The following is a 14215-nucleotide window of genomic DNA, read 5'->3' on the forward strand; positions in this document are numbered from 1 at the left end:
TGACTAAGATGACTGTACTGTTAAATACCACATGGAAGGCATTTCAAAAATCTATCCAGTATTAAGCTACAACCGTTTTTCAGTCTGGTGCACAAAATCACATTGTATAAACTTAGTCTTTGAAAGTCAGCCATGCACCTTTTATGAAGGACTTTTATCCAAAATGTTAGAAATTTTAAAGGAAATAAATCATCATAATTTCTAAAATTAATAGGTGCAAGATTTATTCTTAAATCATGGATACTCCTTTCTAATTAAATTCAAATGCGTTTAATGCATCTCAGGAGTGTTAAGATAATAAGTAGTCCTTTTCTGGAACTTAACATCCTCGATCCCTGTCAATAATTATATTGGGTGACTAATAAAATATGATGCCAGGCATTTTTTAAATCTTTATCTTCCTCCTCTGTCTCATTAGCAAAATGAATAGGTTTGCTCCACAGGCAGCACCTAATCTGGAGAACTCAATGTTGTTCAAGGACATTGCAAATAAATTTCAGCAGGTGTTCCTTCATGCAACAGTCATATATAAAATGCACTTTTACAATATCTGCCAGTTGCCATGCTAAGGTTTCTCTTTGCTGTATAAGCTTATTGCTAGCATCAAAGGCTGGAAGGCCAAAAAGGGCCACTACAAGTGTCAGGTCTGATCTCCTGACCAGGAGAACTTTATGCAGTTATCGCATCAAAGACTACACTCTAAGTAGAGCTCCAATGATCAATATTTGATCCACAGAACATATAGCACTCATCCATTCCACCAGTGGTCTATCAGAAAATGCTGACATCATGAGAACAGATTATTTTATAACATAAAACAATACTTATTTTCAGAAACTGGACTTAGATCTAGCAAGCCTTTTAACAAAAATCATGTGAAATAAGCTAATTTGTTCTTAAAAGTTGAACTTCCTTTCTCAAGTAGATAGTACATTACAGTAATTACACCTCCAAGTAACAAAAATATGACAGGATCCTCAACCCCTAGGATGATACATAGTCCTCTGGCCCTCATATAAAAGCAAAAGCCGTGTCTAGTGACTTTAAACATTTGGGTGTATCTAAGTATTTGAATGGAGGACTCCAGAGATTTCATACTGTCTTGAAGGTGGGAGGATAGAACAAGGAATAGGTTGTGATTCATCCAACTCTTTAAAATATTTTCATCTTTCTAATTTTAGGTCCTGTAAGCCATACATTAGATTCAAATTATACCCACCCTGCCAGTGATTGCAACTGCAGAGATACCCATTGCTGAATGTTCCATATATGTCTATGCTACAAGGCATATACATACATGATATTTGACCGTATTTTACATGTGGTGTGTCACATAGAATCATAGAATATCTCTAGTTGGAAGGGATCCATAAGGATCATCGAGTCCAACTCCCTGCTCCTCACAGGACTGCCTAAAACTAAACCATACAACTAAGAGCATTGTCCAGATGCTCCTTGAACTCTGACAGGCTTGGTGCCGTGACCACTTCCCTGGGGAGCCTGTTCCAGTGACCAACCACGCTCTCAGTGAAGAACCTTTTCCTAATGTCCAGTCTGAACTTTCCCTGACGCAGCTTCATTCTATTCCATAAGGCACCCCTTTGAAAGTCACTATCACACTGTGCCTACTTAGGTTTTTTTCAATTTTATTGAGCCGTAGCCCTTGGCCTGGGCAAGAGGAAAGGTCAATCTACACAACATACGATAAAGCATGCAGCTGTCCTACAAACCCTCCAAATCCAAGGTTTGTCTAGAGACTACTGTCCACACGCTTCTCATCTGTCATCCACTTTCTTCACTTCTGCCTATTCTAACTCACATAGAGAGGTTGTTGCCAAGGACTGTGCCTTGAATGCCAGGCCACACTTAAAAAGAAGACTAAAAAAACCACACGGGAAAATATCTCGTTAAAGGTCAGCCCTTCTTCCTGAAGCCAGCTCAAACTAGGCAGACACTTATCAGACACCAAAAGACATAGTTCTATCTTCCTGTGTTCCTTGGGACACCTGGAATCTCTCAAAGTACATTCAGACTAAGTACAAGCAGAGACTGTACTTAGCCTGTTCCCTGGAGCAGGCTGTCAGGGCCCTGAATGTCCCAATAGGCCCCTGACCAGCTCCACCAGGAGCCTCCGCCTATGCCACATCTATCCACTGACCTCTGGGTAGGTGGCAGAGATTAGCCACATCCAAGTAAAAAACCCCCTCACCCCGCCTGGTCCCCACGGAAGGTGCTGAGGAACAGGAATTACTCTGGGTATGGGGATGTTGCAGAAGCCTTCAGGGCTGCTATCTGACTCTGTGGCTGGGCTTAGTATCCACCAGGATTCAGAAGTTAACCTGGAGCTGTGGGCAGCCCTGTGGAAAAGTTCCTGTGCGTACATCTCTATAGGTACTGTAATTCTAAATGAGGGACCTACTGTTCCAGGCCTTCAGTTTTGATGATGCCAGTCTACATCCTCATTAAAAAAAAGTTCAATATCACAGTTTAAGAGTGGTGGGGTATGGGCATCAGCCATGCTGCTATGATGTCCTGGCATTTCCTTTTCCCCTGATCTCATAAAGCTGGGGATGCCACCAACTATGTTAAAAATGTTGCAGATGCTCTCTCTGCCCTATCTTCTGACTGGATTGTCTAGTCAAATAGCATCGATACCTGAAAGTCTCTTAACAGCTTGATATCTGAGGCTGCTTCCTAGGTTGGAGGATTCATGGAGGCACCTGAATCCAGGACAGGTCAACTATAGAAGCAGACCCTGTCAATTCCTCCCAGTGATGCGGGTTTAGCATATGCCACCATGGATATGCGATGCCACCATCTTACTCTGTCCCCCAGGTTTTCCTGTGCTCCAAATAGAGGTGAGCAGGCAGGGTCAAAAGTTCTTCATGCCACTACTCCCTGGCCTGTCTGTTTGCCATTCCCTCAGTAAATCTCATCCATGGCCTGGATGGAGTCATCCCAAGCCCTCTCACTATCAGCTGAATCCTACACATAGAAAAGGCATGGGTCTCCTGATCTTTCAAGAGAGAAGCAGCAGAGAGGAAGGTCTGCCTACATTACTGGCTTTCAAGTTACATCTTGAACTTGTTGAACTGCATAAGATGTCTTCTTTGCCTGACCAGGTGTGCCCTGCTCTCCTACATGCTGCTAATAGCTGATATGAGAGGAGTGGGAAAACTCCCAGCCTTATCCACATAAGGTTGAAAGCATCAATATTCATCCTTTCATCTCCAGTGTATGATAATGGTCACTGACCCCATTTCTCACCAAAGATGCGGTCATGCATGGCTCAACCTGTAATAACTACTACCTGACATAGGAGTGCATCCTCTCCCTGGCCCAAGGAGCTAATCATACCTTTGACCTTGCTATAGGTGTCCTTCAGCTTTATTACCTCTAGCCAGTTCCCCCTATTGTCCACATGTTCCACATTGACATGGCTGTTGCAGTCAGGCTTTCCCAAAATTCTGGTCCCACCTTATAGAGAAAAAAAAGCATAGAGTTCCATATGGCCCATCATGTGACAAGTTCAGAGCTGCTGATGAGCTTAGCTCACCACAATATGCTGGCTCTGTATCATGCCTGGGAGGATAGAAGGCTGCAGAGCTTTTAGAGAAGCACAGAGACAAGGAGTTTCTTCAATGTAAAAGCAGGTATACCATTCATTCTTTCTTCTTTGAAGCATATTCCCTACAAATTGGTTACTGATACACTCACAGAATCTAGTCTCTCTATTTTCACTACTGATAAGGTTACAAAGATGTCATCTGTTTGAGACAGATCATCTTTTGTTTCTAAATCATGTCATTCTGTGAGTAATCACTTATTTAACTGTAGGGATACTACAAAGTTAACAAGGTTTCATAGGATACATTCATATTGTTTTGCATCTTGTGTGTTGATACCTCAAAACTTACTTGCTTTTACAGAAACAGTATTTTTTGTATTGTTGGTTAATTTGCCAAAAGCTAAACATACATTAAAAGCCTACATAAGGCACAATGGGAAACCTGGATACAAAGGGCTCACTTCATCCTGAGTAGTAAAAACAACAAACCACAGGAAATAACTCTGCACTTTGTAGTCACTGGTAAAGTATTGCATAGGATGTAGTTTTCTTTGAAGTACTGGTAATGCTGCATAGCGTATGACAGAGTTTTACTATTTATATAGTCACGTCTGCGCTGAACGCTGTTTCTGTAGCCCGACAGCCCATCTCCCCATACTGCACTCTGTCCTGTTATCATTGTGGGTATCCAAGTGCCATTACTCTGGGCATATGCCGACCTGATATCATCGCCTTTTTTAAACCCTCGCTCACAGCATGCTTTGGTCCATTTAGAGTCACATGCTCCCAGACTTAGCATGATTAGAATATAATTTCAGACCTATTTACTGTCTCGTGTATTAACACCTGGATATCATCAATAAAGTAAGAGAACAACCAACCTCTCTCAGATGGGTCTTCTCCACTCCACACTTCAACTCTATTACCAAAGTGACATTTAGTCTTGAATGCATTCAGGCTGCCAGCGAATCTGTGAAGGAAATCATTATTGAACATTGCTGTTGTCCTAAATAACACTATATGCTACAGCATATGTTTGGATTTTCTGTTGTAGCGGTAGAGGCAGCACAGCAGTGATCTCATAACCTTTCCAAGTTCTCTTCACCCCATACACCACAGTAAAACACTAGCAGCACCTTAGTGAGATACAATTTTTTAATGGCTGAAATGCCAGCCATACTCCTTCCCTTTCTCTGTCTTACATACCCACAACTGACTCCCATCTTCAACACCATCACCACGCAGCAGGATCTGCTGGTATATCCTTCTACCCTTCATATTTTCTGGTCATTCCTTGAGTCATGACAGGTTTGAGGGAACATCAGCTTTCCTGTCAAATAGCTCTGAAGGAAGCCTCAAATTCCTTCTCTGTGACCTGAAGAACCTTACAGAATAACTGAATCAAAAACTATTTTGTCTGTTCGTGTTATAAAATTTATCACATAATTTGGCACTTGTGAAGTAATCCTGCAGCGGACACTGTACAACTCCAAGTTCCCTACATCTAATTGATTTTTATATTACTGCAGGCTAATAATCTCCATAGAGCTTCTGAAAAACCCAAGTGAGGATTTCATTTTAGCACTTCGTGAAAGTACCCGAGCGAGTACCTCTTGGGCTGTAGCGCTGATCCTGTCCAGCTTTGTTCTTGTTCAATTTGTTCCCACTACCCCTTCAGCAGTACTGACACAGCGACACATGGCCAGACAGACCTGGGGAAAATAACCTAGCAAAAATAAAAAAATGAATCGGAATGAATTCTCTGAGCCAGTTCATTCTGTGTTCACATAGCAGAACGAATGATATAACTGAGCAGAGGGAGCTACTCCAGCCACCATTGTTACAGAGAGAAATGCTTGTGAACTACACAGTACACTCAAAGCAATCACAAATACATTCTTCTGTCTGGCCGATGCCATTTTTAGTACTGAGAGTAATAGAAAATGTGAGAAACTATATTGTCCTTTTGTTCTGCACACGCACGATCCTCATAAAGGATTCATGAGTCAAGAAATAACTACAGACCATAATTTTCAGATAGTTCTTCCTGCCCTATGTTATGGAATAAGAAATACTTATGCACAATGTCAGCAGGACAAGTTTATTGCATTTTTGGGAAGAATTTGTTTAAAGATTCACTCAAACAATAGATTTTAAAGTGTACACTTTCAAATCATTAAATGAATTTGTATACTGTATGCATACTTATACATAATGTGTGTCTGTATTTGTACCTATTTATATGTGTGTGTGCTTATTTTTATTTATATTTAAAGTTCTTTGAAATATGGTTACCCTGCCATAGTATTAAAATAAGCTGGTGCAGAAGACAGCGTTGCATAGTGTCCTCTACAGAATTTCTTTACAAGTGCCAAAATACACTAATTTGTATGCTGAGTTAATTTGAATCAAGGTACTGGTATTACGTTATTTTTGACAAAATCACTGTTTATTGACTTTTCTGAAAATGGTATTTTTGCCGTTATAAAGAAGCAGCAGCTTATAGTACTCTTTCATAGGAGTTTGTGTGAGTATGTATATGAAACAAAGAAAAATATAGTTTAATTACTGTTGGAGTGTCTCTTCAGTTTATCATTTTATTATGCAGTTTATATCTTATTTACTTAAGAAGAGCATTGAAGCCTGTGCGCCAAATAAACTCTTTATTGTAACATGGAGGAAATATTTAAATGGCTGCTTGAATTAAATACAAGAACTTAAAAGTTTAAGTATTATAAACTGAAAAAAATATTATTATATACAAATCTGAAATATGCATAAAATAAAGCATTATCTTAGTTATCTTCCTCTGTTAGGTGCATCACTGTATGCACAAAGCCATGTACCCCAAATCAATGTCTTCACTGAAGCTACACTCTGGAAAAAAAATGGGAGTTTTGACTACATGGAAATATAATGAGAACTTCACAATGTGACCTATAGTTTTTACTGAAATAAATTAATGGATGGCATGCAGATGCCAAGATTAAACAGAGTAATAGCAAAACATTAGTAAGCATTTTTGATGTCTTACAATTTTTAGCGTGTAATTATTTTTGAAGGAACTGGAAAGTAATACCAGATCACACCCTTATTCAACCTAGTTACTAAAGAATAAAATGCGACAATGTTTTTAAATTCTATTGCAGAATAATAGTGTATTGTCTATCACAGATAATGATGGCAAAATTTTTCTCATCTTATAATCACTCATAGTGATTACCTAATAAAAGGACAATCCTTGGTACTATAAGAACCTATGGTCAGTCCAGAATGTAAGCAAGCATTGAAATGTGCTATATAAAGCATCTCAGCTTGCAAGTGACCTTGAATCTCTGTTTCCTTATTGCTGGAGGTTGGGATTGTTCCATGGCTACATTCCCAGTCTGCATCAAGGGGCTGCTGGTAACATCAATCTTAAACACTGGTCTTTAAAACAATTTTTGATGTTGGCCTTGAACAGGTCTAATAATTTTGCTTAATCGCCTCTGTTTCTACACAAAAACTGGAATCTAGGCTGACTTCTAATTTTTCATTCTTGTGAAATCCAGCCACAGACTTTCTGTCTGCCATCAAATATCTGGAATCACAATTAGATAAAATGTCAGATGCCCTATGACACCCAATCATCTTTATTGTATAGAAGTTCACTTTCAGCTTAGAGTAGAATAAATTCCATTTGACTCAGAGGTCAGTACTTGGGAAGAAAAATGAGAAGTGTATTCATTTGCATATTTGAATATGCAAATTGGATGCACCCAATTTGTGTTATTTGTCTCCTAATGAGAATGACCTTTTCTGCTGATGGGAAAAAGCAATTGAACTTGGGCATGTGAAAGTTATGGAAGAGTAAGAAATTCCCAATCTCTAACGTGTCAACTGCTTGCTTCTATGAATAAAAAAATAATCGAGGTCATATTGAACCCTAAATCCCAGTGCTCCTTCATCTTTAGGGGCACCCAGGTTAGGTTCAGTATCTAAATTTTGCTGCTCGGATGTATCTCTAGTAACACTTCTTGCCCAGCACCCTTCCTCTTCACCATCCTTTACAAAGAACATCTACAGAGTTTTCCCACCACTAATGTGGCTCAGGTTAACACCATAACATCTTTATAATTATTTTATGTAACAAAATTCGAAGCTTCAAAATGCAAAGATTAAGTGACTTGCCCAAGGCTACAGAGAGGATGTTACTATGTCAGGATTGGAACTCAGTTGCATCTGGTCTTTGGTCCTGTGTCCAAACACATTAGATCAAGTTTCTTTCAATACTGAAATTGAAATGGAAAGAAGCCACGATCAATTTACAAAGCAGCATTAGGATCACATAGGCTGTGTGGTTCTACTTCTGTGAATGCCAAAGAAGGAAATGAGTCCTGCATATAGGCAGCTCATCTGTAGACAAGTAACATCATCATTAGTGCCATGTATTACTATACATTTAATTATCCTCTCTACTGAAAAAAAAAAAAAAATATGTGGTCAAATTGCCGGTATGCTTCTCTTCCTTTCAAGCTTACCCTTTCATCTGCAGACCTCAAAACCAGGCAGTAATATCACCACGTAGGTAAAAGGTCTTAGAACTGGAACCACTCACATGCAGGACTCAGGATTAATTAAAGAGCTAGGAATTCAAATAAACATCTTGGCCTGTCTTATAAGCAAGGGCACAGTTATTTATTCTTCTTGTTGTTTCCTTTTCATTATGGTGCGGCAGGAGTCCCCCATCAGGGATCAGGGCCCCATAGTGTGAGGATTTATTTAAACACTATGAAAATATGGCACCTGCAGTTAAGAATTTACATCTGCAATTATAAGATGAAGAATAAAACTGTCTCTTCAGTTGATTTCTGTAATCATAATATTATAAACGATACTAACACGTACCTCATTTTAAGTGTGTGTTTTTCCATGATTATGTACAGGAATGGGCTGCAGTAAGCTTAACACTGCCACTCTGAAAGTGCATCCAGACAAATGTGGGTTGTCCTAAAACTAGATATCTTACCTTTGCCACCAATTAGCAAGGAGGAAATTTCCACTGAGAAAAAGAAAATTCAAGCTGTACAGAACCAGCCAGCTCCCTAGGCATACACATACATATCCTCTTGTGTAGGGCTCTATTCTTAATGTTAGCTTGCTTGTTAGTATGCTCTTTTTTGCAAAATTATTCAGGAGAGCAAAAAAGAGAAACCCTTTCATGATAAACAATGCAATTACACAAAAAGGGCTTTTGTAATTGTTCCTGTTTTCACCTGTGTTTCAAAACCTTGATTGAGGTTGTCCTAACATAGCTGCAAAACTGCAGTCTTGAAACATGGTGATTGCTTGAAAGGGATGTTAGCAGGTGTAGGAGTAGATTAGGGTGGTTTCTAGTGTCAGATATGTGCCAGACACAAACTGTGTAAACATGAGGTTATTCAAGCTCATGTCCTTATGGTTTTGTTTTGCTGCCTTGTCCTTTGCATATGGGTCACTTCGTATCTACAATGCAGTTGCCTGCATCTAAGCCAGTCGCACAAGGCTCCCTTTTAAGTCAGCGGAGGTCTAACCGTTGGGTTAATGGAGTCTAAGGCACTGCCCATCTTGTCATGAAGCAGAAGCCTAAGATGGATTAGATGAGATTTTTCTCTAAAAGTGACTATTTCTCTCCATTTGACTATAAACAGAGAGCAGGGTGACTGGCTCTGCTGTAGATGTCTGTCTCAACTGAGGGAGAAGAAGTCTATCTTGTCTGTCAGGGTTAAATCAGTGTTGCTATTTCAAAGTACGTTGAGAGAACGGTCTTTAACTAGAGATGTGGCATGCACAGTCCACTGCTGCACTCTGGTTATGGTCAGGTGAGTAGAGTTCCTGAACAGGAACTGTATATTAAATTAATACTACATTACGAACAATAACAATGCACTATAGGAACTGAGATTAAGATGTGGAATGGCAACCAACATGTATAAATTGATTTCATTGTTACAGTATAAGTTACCAGATCCAAAGTTTGCTGTCATCCCGGAAAGACCTCCAAATACTTCATTGTGTGTGGCTCAGATACATACCATATTTTGCATGTTTAACAAAGCCTCAGGGAAAATGCAGTAAGACTTTTGTTAATTGCTAGGAGCACCCCACTGAGGTAGAAAAAGCTGGAAATTAATTGTCCCTGAAAACAATTACCTTACACCGTGTATAAAAAAAGATAGTGTTAGCAGTGGGATGAACAGTAACGCTGCACACTACTACTGGTGCAATTGCTCCTGTGTCAGTGTCACGATAGTTATTCTTGCCAGTGTTTTCACTTTTTATAGATAAACAGGTAAAAGGTGATTTTAACAAAGTAACAGTAACTGTTAATTTTAGGGGATTTGTTTGCTGAATTCAAGCATTCATAGGTATTATTCTGGAGTGTCACTCCTACTTCCAAGTATTCTTTTTTTAAAGTTGCCTTGTCAGAATTAAAGAAATAGCTAATAAAAATAAAGACTGATCTTCAGGGAATAGAATTACAGTTGGTATGTTAAAGCTAAGCAATTAACAACAAAGCAGAAAGAACAGAGGGAAAAGGAAATGTCCCTTGTTAAATATTTACGGGTTTTTGATGAAAACTGCATTATAAATGACAATATAATACAAGTATTCCTTAGATAAGGTCAGTGTTTAGCATAGAGTTAAGTCTCCCATAGACACTCACATTTCTTGGCACAGAAACTTTGATTATATAAATTTCATATAGGAAATGCAAAGTGCCATAATGTGGGACTTTGATCAATGATGCTATCCTGATTTATAACTGTGTTTTTTTTAACTGTGATGTGCACAAAGCACTAATTTAAAAGCTCATTTTAGTTGCAACCTACCTCTTCCTTTTAATAACAAGAAAGTCATCTGATTACATTTTTTTAGTCATCCTTGTGTCACGTATTAGATAATCTCCTTATAGTTTAAAACTAAAAATGCTAATGGATTGGGGAAATGGGTTTCTGCTTTCACCCAGCATATCTGTCTTTTTTATGCTTGTCTTTTGGGTCATTTATCTAAATAATAACCTTTAGTACCCACTCCTTCCTTCCAATGAACCAAAAGATATTAACGATTAAAGTCAGTGAATACACGTCTTCTCCCTACTCTAGTATTGCGAGCTGAGATTACCACGTTCAGCTGCTTCTTTTTGGGGGGAGGGGGGGAGCTACAGACATCCCCTTGCATCCCCTTGCAGAGCTACTCATATGGTTACTTCCTAATTTGTCTCAATCAAAACAGCCTAAGTTAGCTTAAACTAACTGTAGATCTCTTTTAATGAGTATCACCAGTCAGCACTGACTGAAAGGACATTGATCTCAGTGACTAAAAGAAAACAATTATATGAAAAACTCAACAAACAGCTTTCAGTCAGCAAATCTGTTGGGGCAGCCCCAGAAAAGAGGCAGTAATAAGCCCCCTCAAGGGAAGGTGCTGTAGGTGGTAACTTCTTCAGCAGGCAAACCTGGAGGTACAGGAGAATTTATTTGCATGGCCTTAGTCTCAGAATGATGGAAGATAACTCATTTTGTACAAAAGCAGCATGGAGAAGATAAATGACAAGCCCAAGGTCAGGTACAAAGACTGGGGAAACTGTGGGAGTAAGTGCCGGGACAGAGATTTTTCTAGAGTATTTGTGTAGTTCAGTTTTCATCATGCCTGACTTAAACTGTATAAGGACTGAGCTTTCAGAAATTGCTTAGCACATACCCTCTGGAAAAAAACCAACAAGATTCTGAGCAACAGGTATGCATCTTTAAACCACTAAGGAAATCACTTTCCTCACCTACCAATACCTTCTGAAATAGATGGAACTAGAGCACATTCGAAGAGCCAACAACTTTCTACTGCCTTGAGACTTTGGAAAACATTTTCCAGAGGAGAAGTATCCTTCCACAGACAATCTCTCCCAGCAGGCCAAATTTCAGTTATGCTGATCCCAGTGGTGACAGTATGACATGGGGGGAAACAATACCTCAAGTAGATGGATGCTGTGCTAGAGACTCACAGCAGAGTCTTCAACTAACTTGCACTGTTCTGAGGCTCTCATTGCTTAGAGTAAATTCATTCTGGCACAAAGCTTTCAGTCTGCATAATCAAAAAAGGCTTTGGCTGTAAAGCGATATTGTTATGTGAATCAGGCTGTTTTCTCCATTGGTAAGAACAAAGAATGACCCTATGAGCTCAGTCTAAAAGTCTTTCTGGTGCTGCTTTGATATTTCCTGTGGTGATAAATAGCACAATATTCTCAATAGTTGCAAATTACAAAAGAGCCAGAATCTACCTATGTGTATTATGTAGTCACTAAGTCAAATTTTCATGGCATGTGGGAGGTGACCAGGAGACAATAGCAGACAGACAGCTAGAGGAAATGTGTTCCGCTTACTCTGCAGAGGGGAAAAAAAAAATCTATGAATCTAACTTAATAGGAAAGGAAATCTGTTAACAGAGATTATCTCAGCAGGAAGCAAAAATTTACTGAAGCAACAATTCTATATGAACTTTCATTTCCAGTGAATCATGCCATTATGTTCAATTTCATTCTAAATGCGAAACCTGCCCTTGCAGCTTGTTCTCTGCTGCGGGATCACTGTCAAAACAAAGAACAATTACAAAATGTTCACTCAATTCAGAATTCCTATTTGGTAAGTGACAGTCATATGATGCAGAGATCTAAATATGAAAATCGTATAATCCTTTTTTCATATTCTCCCCTTTTCTGGCATTTAGACAACACAGGAAAGTTGGAAGAGTAGTTGACAGGAGTTTCTAATTATTCACCTTTTAGGTTTTAAGAAGACTGTATTTATCAGGTACTTGAAGCCAAATTGGTAAATGTAAAATAATAGACCACAATATTCTAGGATAGTATCTGAAATATTTGTTGTAATGTATTTATTCAGATATGGCATCACTAGATTTGAATGCTGAATTAGTCTACTAAGCAGACTGATATTTCTTTCAATCTTACATTTTCTTGATGATTATATTTTGTCTAAAATACTGCTTTAATTCTTAGAAAGTATTTTTACTTCACCAAGAGCAAAAGTAGGATGCCCATTTTCACCCAAATTTGGGATTATGGAGTTCAGCAAAATACATGCTTTCCACATTTTCCTTTGTGACGTGGAGTACTGAAGAAGGCAGATATTGACATTTTCCCTCTTTGAAGATACATGAAATTTCCCATTATTGGAAAGCTCTGTTGCCCTGAATGACAAATTACAGGATGAGACAGAAGGAAGATGCAAATCTTGGGAGTTTTAAAAGCATCTAATATTTTCTGAAATTATATTCAGCTGTATTTATCTAGCATTCTGGCAGGCTGCTGGATTACTGTTATCAATAAATCTATAAATAGGATGCAAAATGCATGTGAGCTGTCTGTGCATGAATAAAGAGCGGCCCAGCAATAAATTATAGCATAATATATAGTTTAAAATGTAGCAAAAGGAATGCCTTGACAAATCAATGCAACATATTTTGTCACTGTGGGTGAAAGATTCATTATGATCAGCCTTGAGAAAGCTGGATTTCTGAAGCATGGGTCATCTAGGACATATGATGTAATGAGAGAATATGGAGACATGCATAGAAAGACAAAAATGATCTTCTGAATAATAAAGCCATATTAAATTTTCAGGTAAAATATAAGTCCTGTGCAGTACTTCATTGTTCAAGAGAGGTCAGGAGTGCAACGCCAAAGAACAAAATAATGAAGCCTGACATCCTATGGATTTGGTCCCCACAGGAGATTCAAGACCAACCCTTTTCTGAAATTGGGTCATGTGTGCTGGCTTTCATTTGTGCTTTCTGGTGTCTGCTAAGGTCTAAACTCATCTTGTAGCACTTCGTTCAGCTGAGAAATTCTTTCCTCTACCCAGCCACCTATTTTGACGAAACTTGGGGAAATTCAGTCTTTTGGGGAGCTCCAGGCATCTGCCAGGCATGACTGAAACTGGCACTAGATTTTGAAGTTGCTGGGAGGAGAGGACGCAGACACAGACACAGGGCCAGACACACAAACCCAGCAGGTTGCATAAGCCTAGAGTACAGCAAAGACTAAAAATAAACCCAACTAATTGGTTTTCCCGCTGACAGCAGCAAGCTGCCATGGGACATTTAATTCCCTCTGATCACGTAAATGACAGACGAGTTGTCACCTGCTCTGCGTGCCGGACCAGGCAGAGCACTGAGGATCCCGTCCCTGTGGCAGGGGCCACTGGTCCCAGCAGCTGCATCACCTTGTCCCGCACGCCGTTGTGGATGGAAACGCCCCAAGAGAAGTTAGCACCGGACAGAGGCCATCGACGTGGACGTTGTCCCTGGCATGCTCAGGAAGAGACACCTGAGGTTGGCAGGGTTGGAAGGGGCTTAAAACGGGGGACTGGGCAGGTGGAGGAGCAGCCAGGGGCGCTGATGTCCCTTGGCTCCTGCGGCCTCACGAGGCGTTAGCGAGAGCCTCGTGCCCAGTGGGCATTAGGGCCTTGTGGCCGCAGCCAGGGCTATGAGGGACAAATTGTTCCAGTCCCTTCTGTAAGAAGAGGGACAAGCCTTACATTTTATTAAATATATATTAAAAAAAAAAGAGAAAAAAAAAAAAAAAAAAAAAAAAAAAAATCCATTGTGTTTTCT

The 14215-nt window shown here is 39.5% G+C and overlaps 1 protein-coding gene across 1 annotated transcript in view; it reads left to right on the forward strand.

Moving 5' to 3' along the window:
• Positions 1-11123: 11123 nt before the first annotated feature.
• Positions 11124-14215, forward strand: part of NOM1 (nucleolar protein with MIF4G domain 1) — an 18845-nt gene continuing 15753 nt past the window's right edge. Inside the window, exons 1-3 of the mRNA XM_009281844.2 lie at positions 11124-11181; positions 12095-12225; positions 13682-13933. Coding sequence (XP_009280119.1) covers positions 11124-11181; positions 12095-12225; positions 13682-13933 — 441 coding nt within the window. The remainder of the gene's footprint in view (positions 11182-12094; positions 12226-13681; positions 13934-14215) is intronic.

This window comes from Aptenodytes forsteri, unplaced genomic scaffold (genome assembly GCF_000699145.1).
Source record: "Aptenodytes forsteri isolate BGI_AS27 unplaced genomic scaffold, ASM69914v1 Scaffold21, whole genome shotgun sequence".
Classification (NCBI taxonomy): Eukaryota; Metazoa; Chordata; class Aves; order Sphenisciformes; family Spheniscidae; genus Aptenodytes; species Aptenodytes forsteri.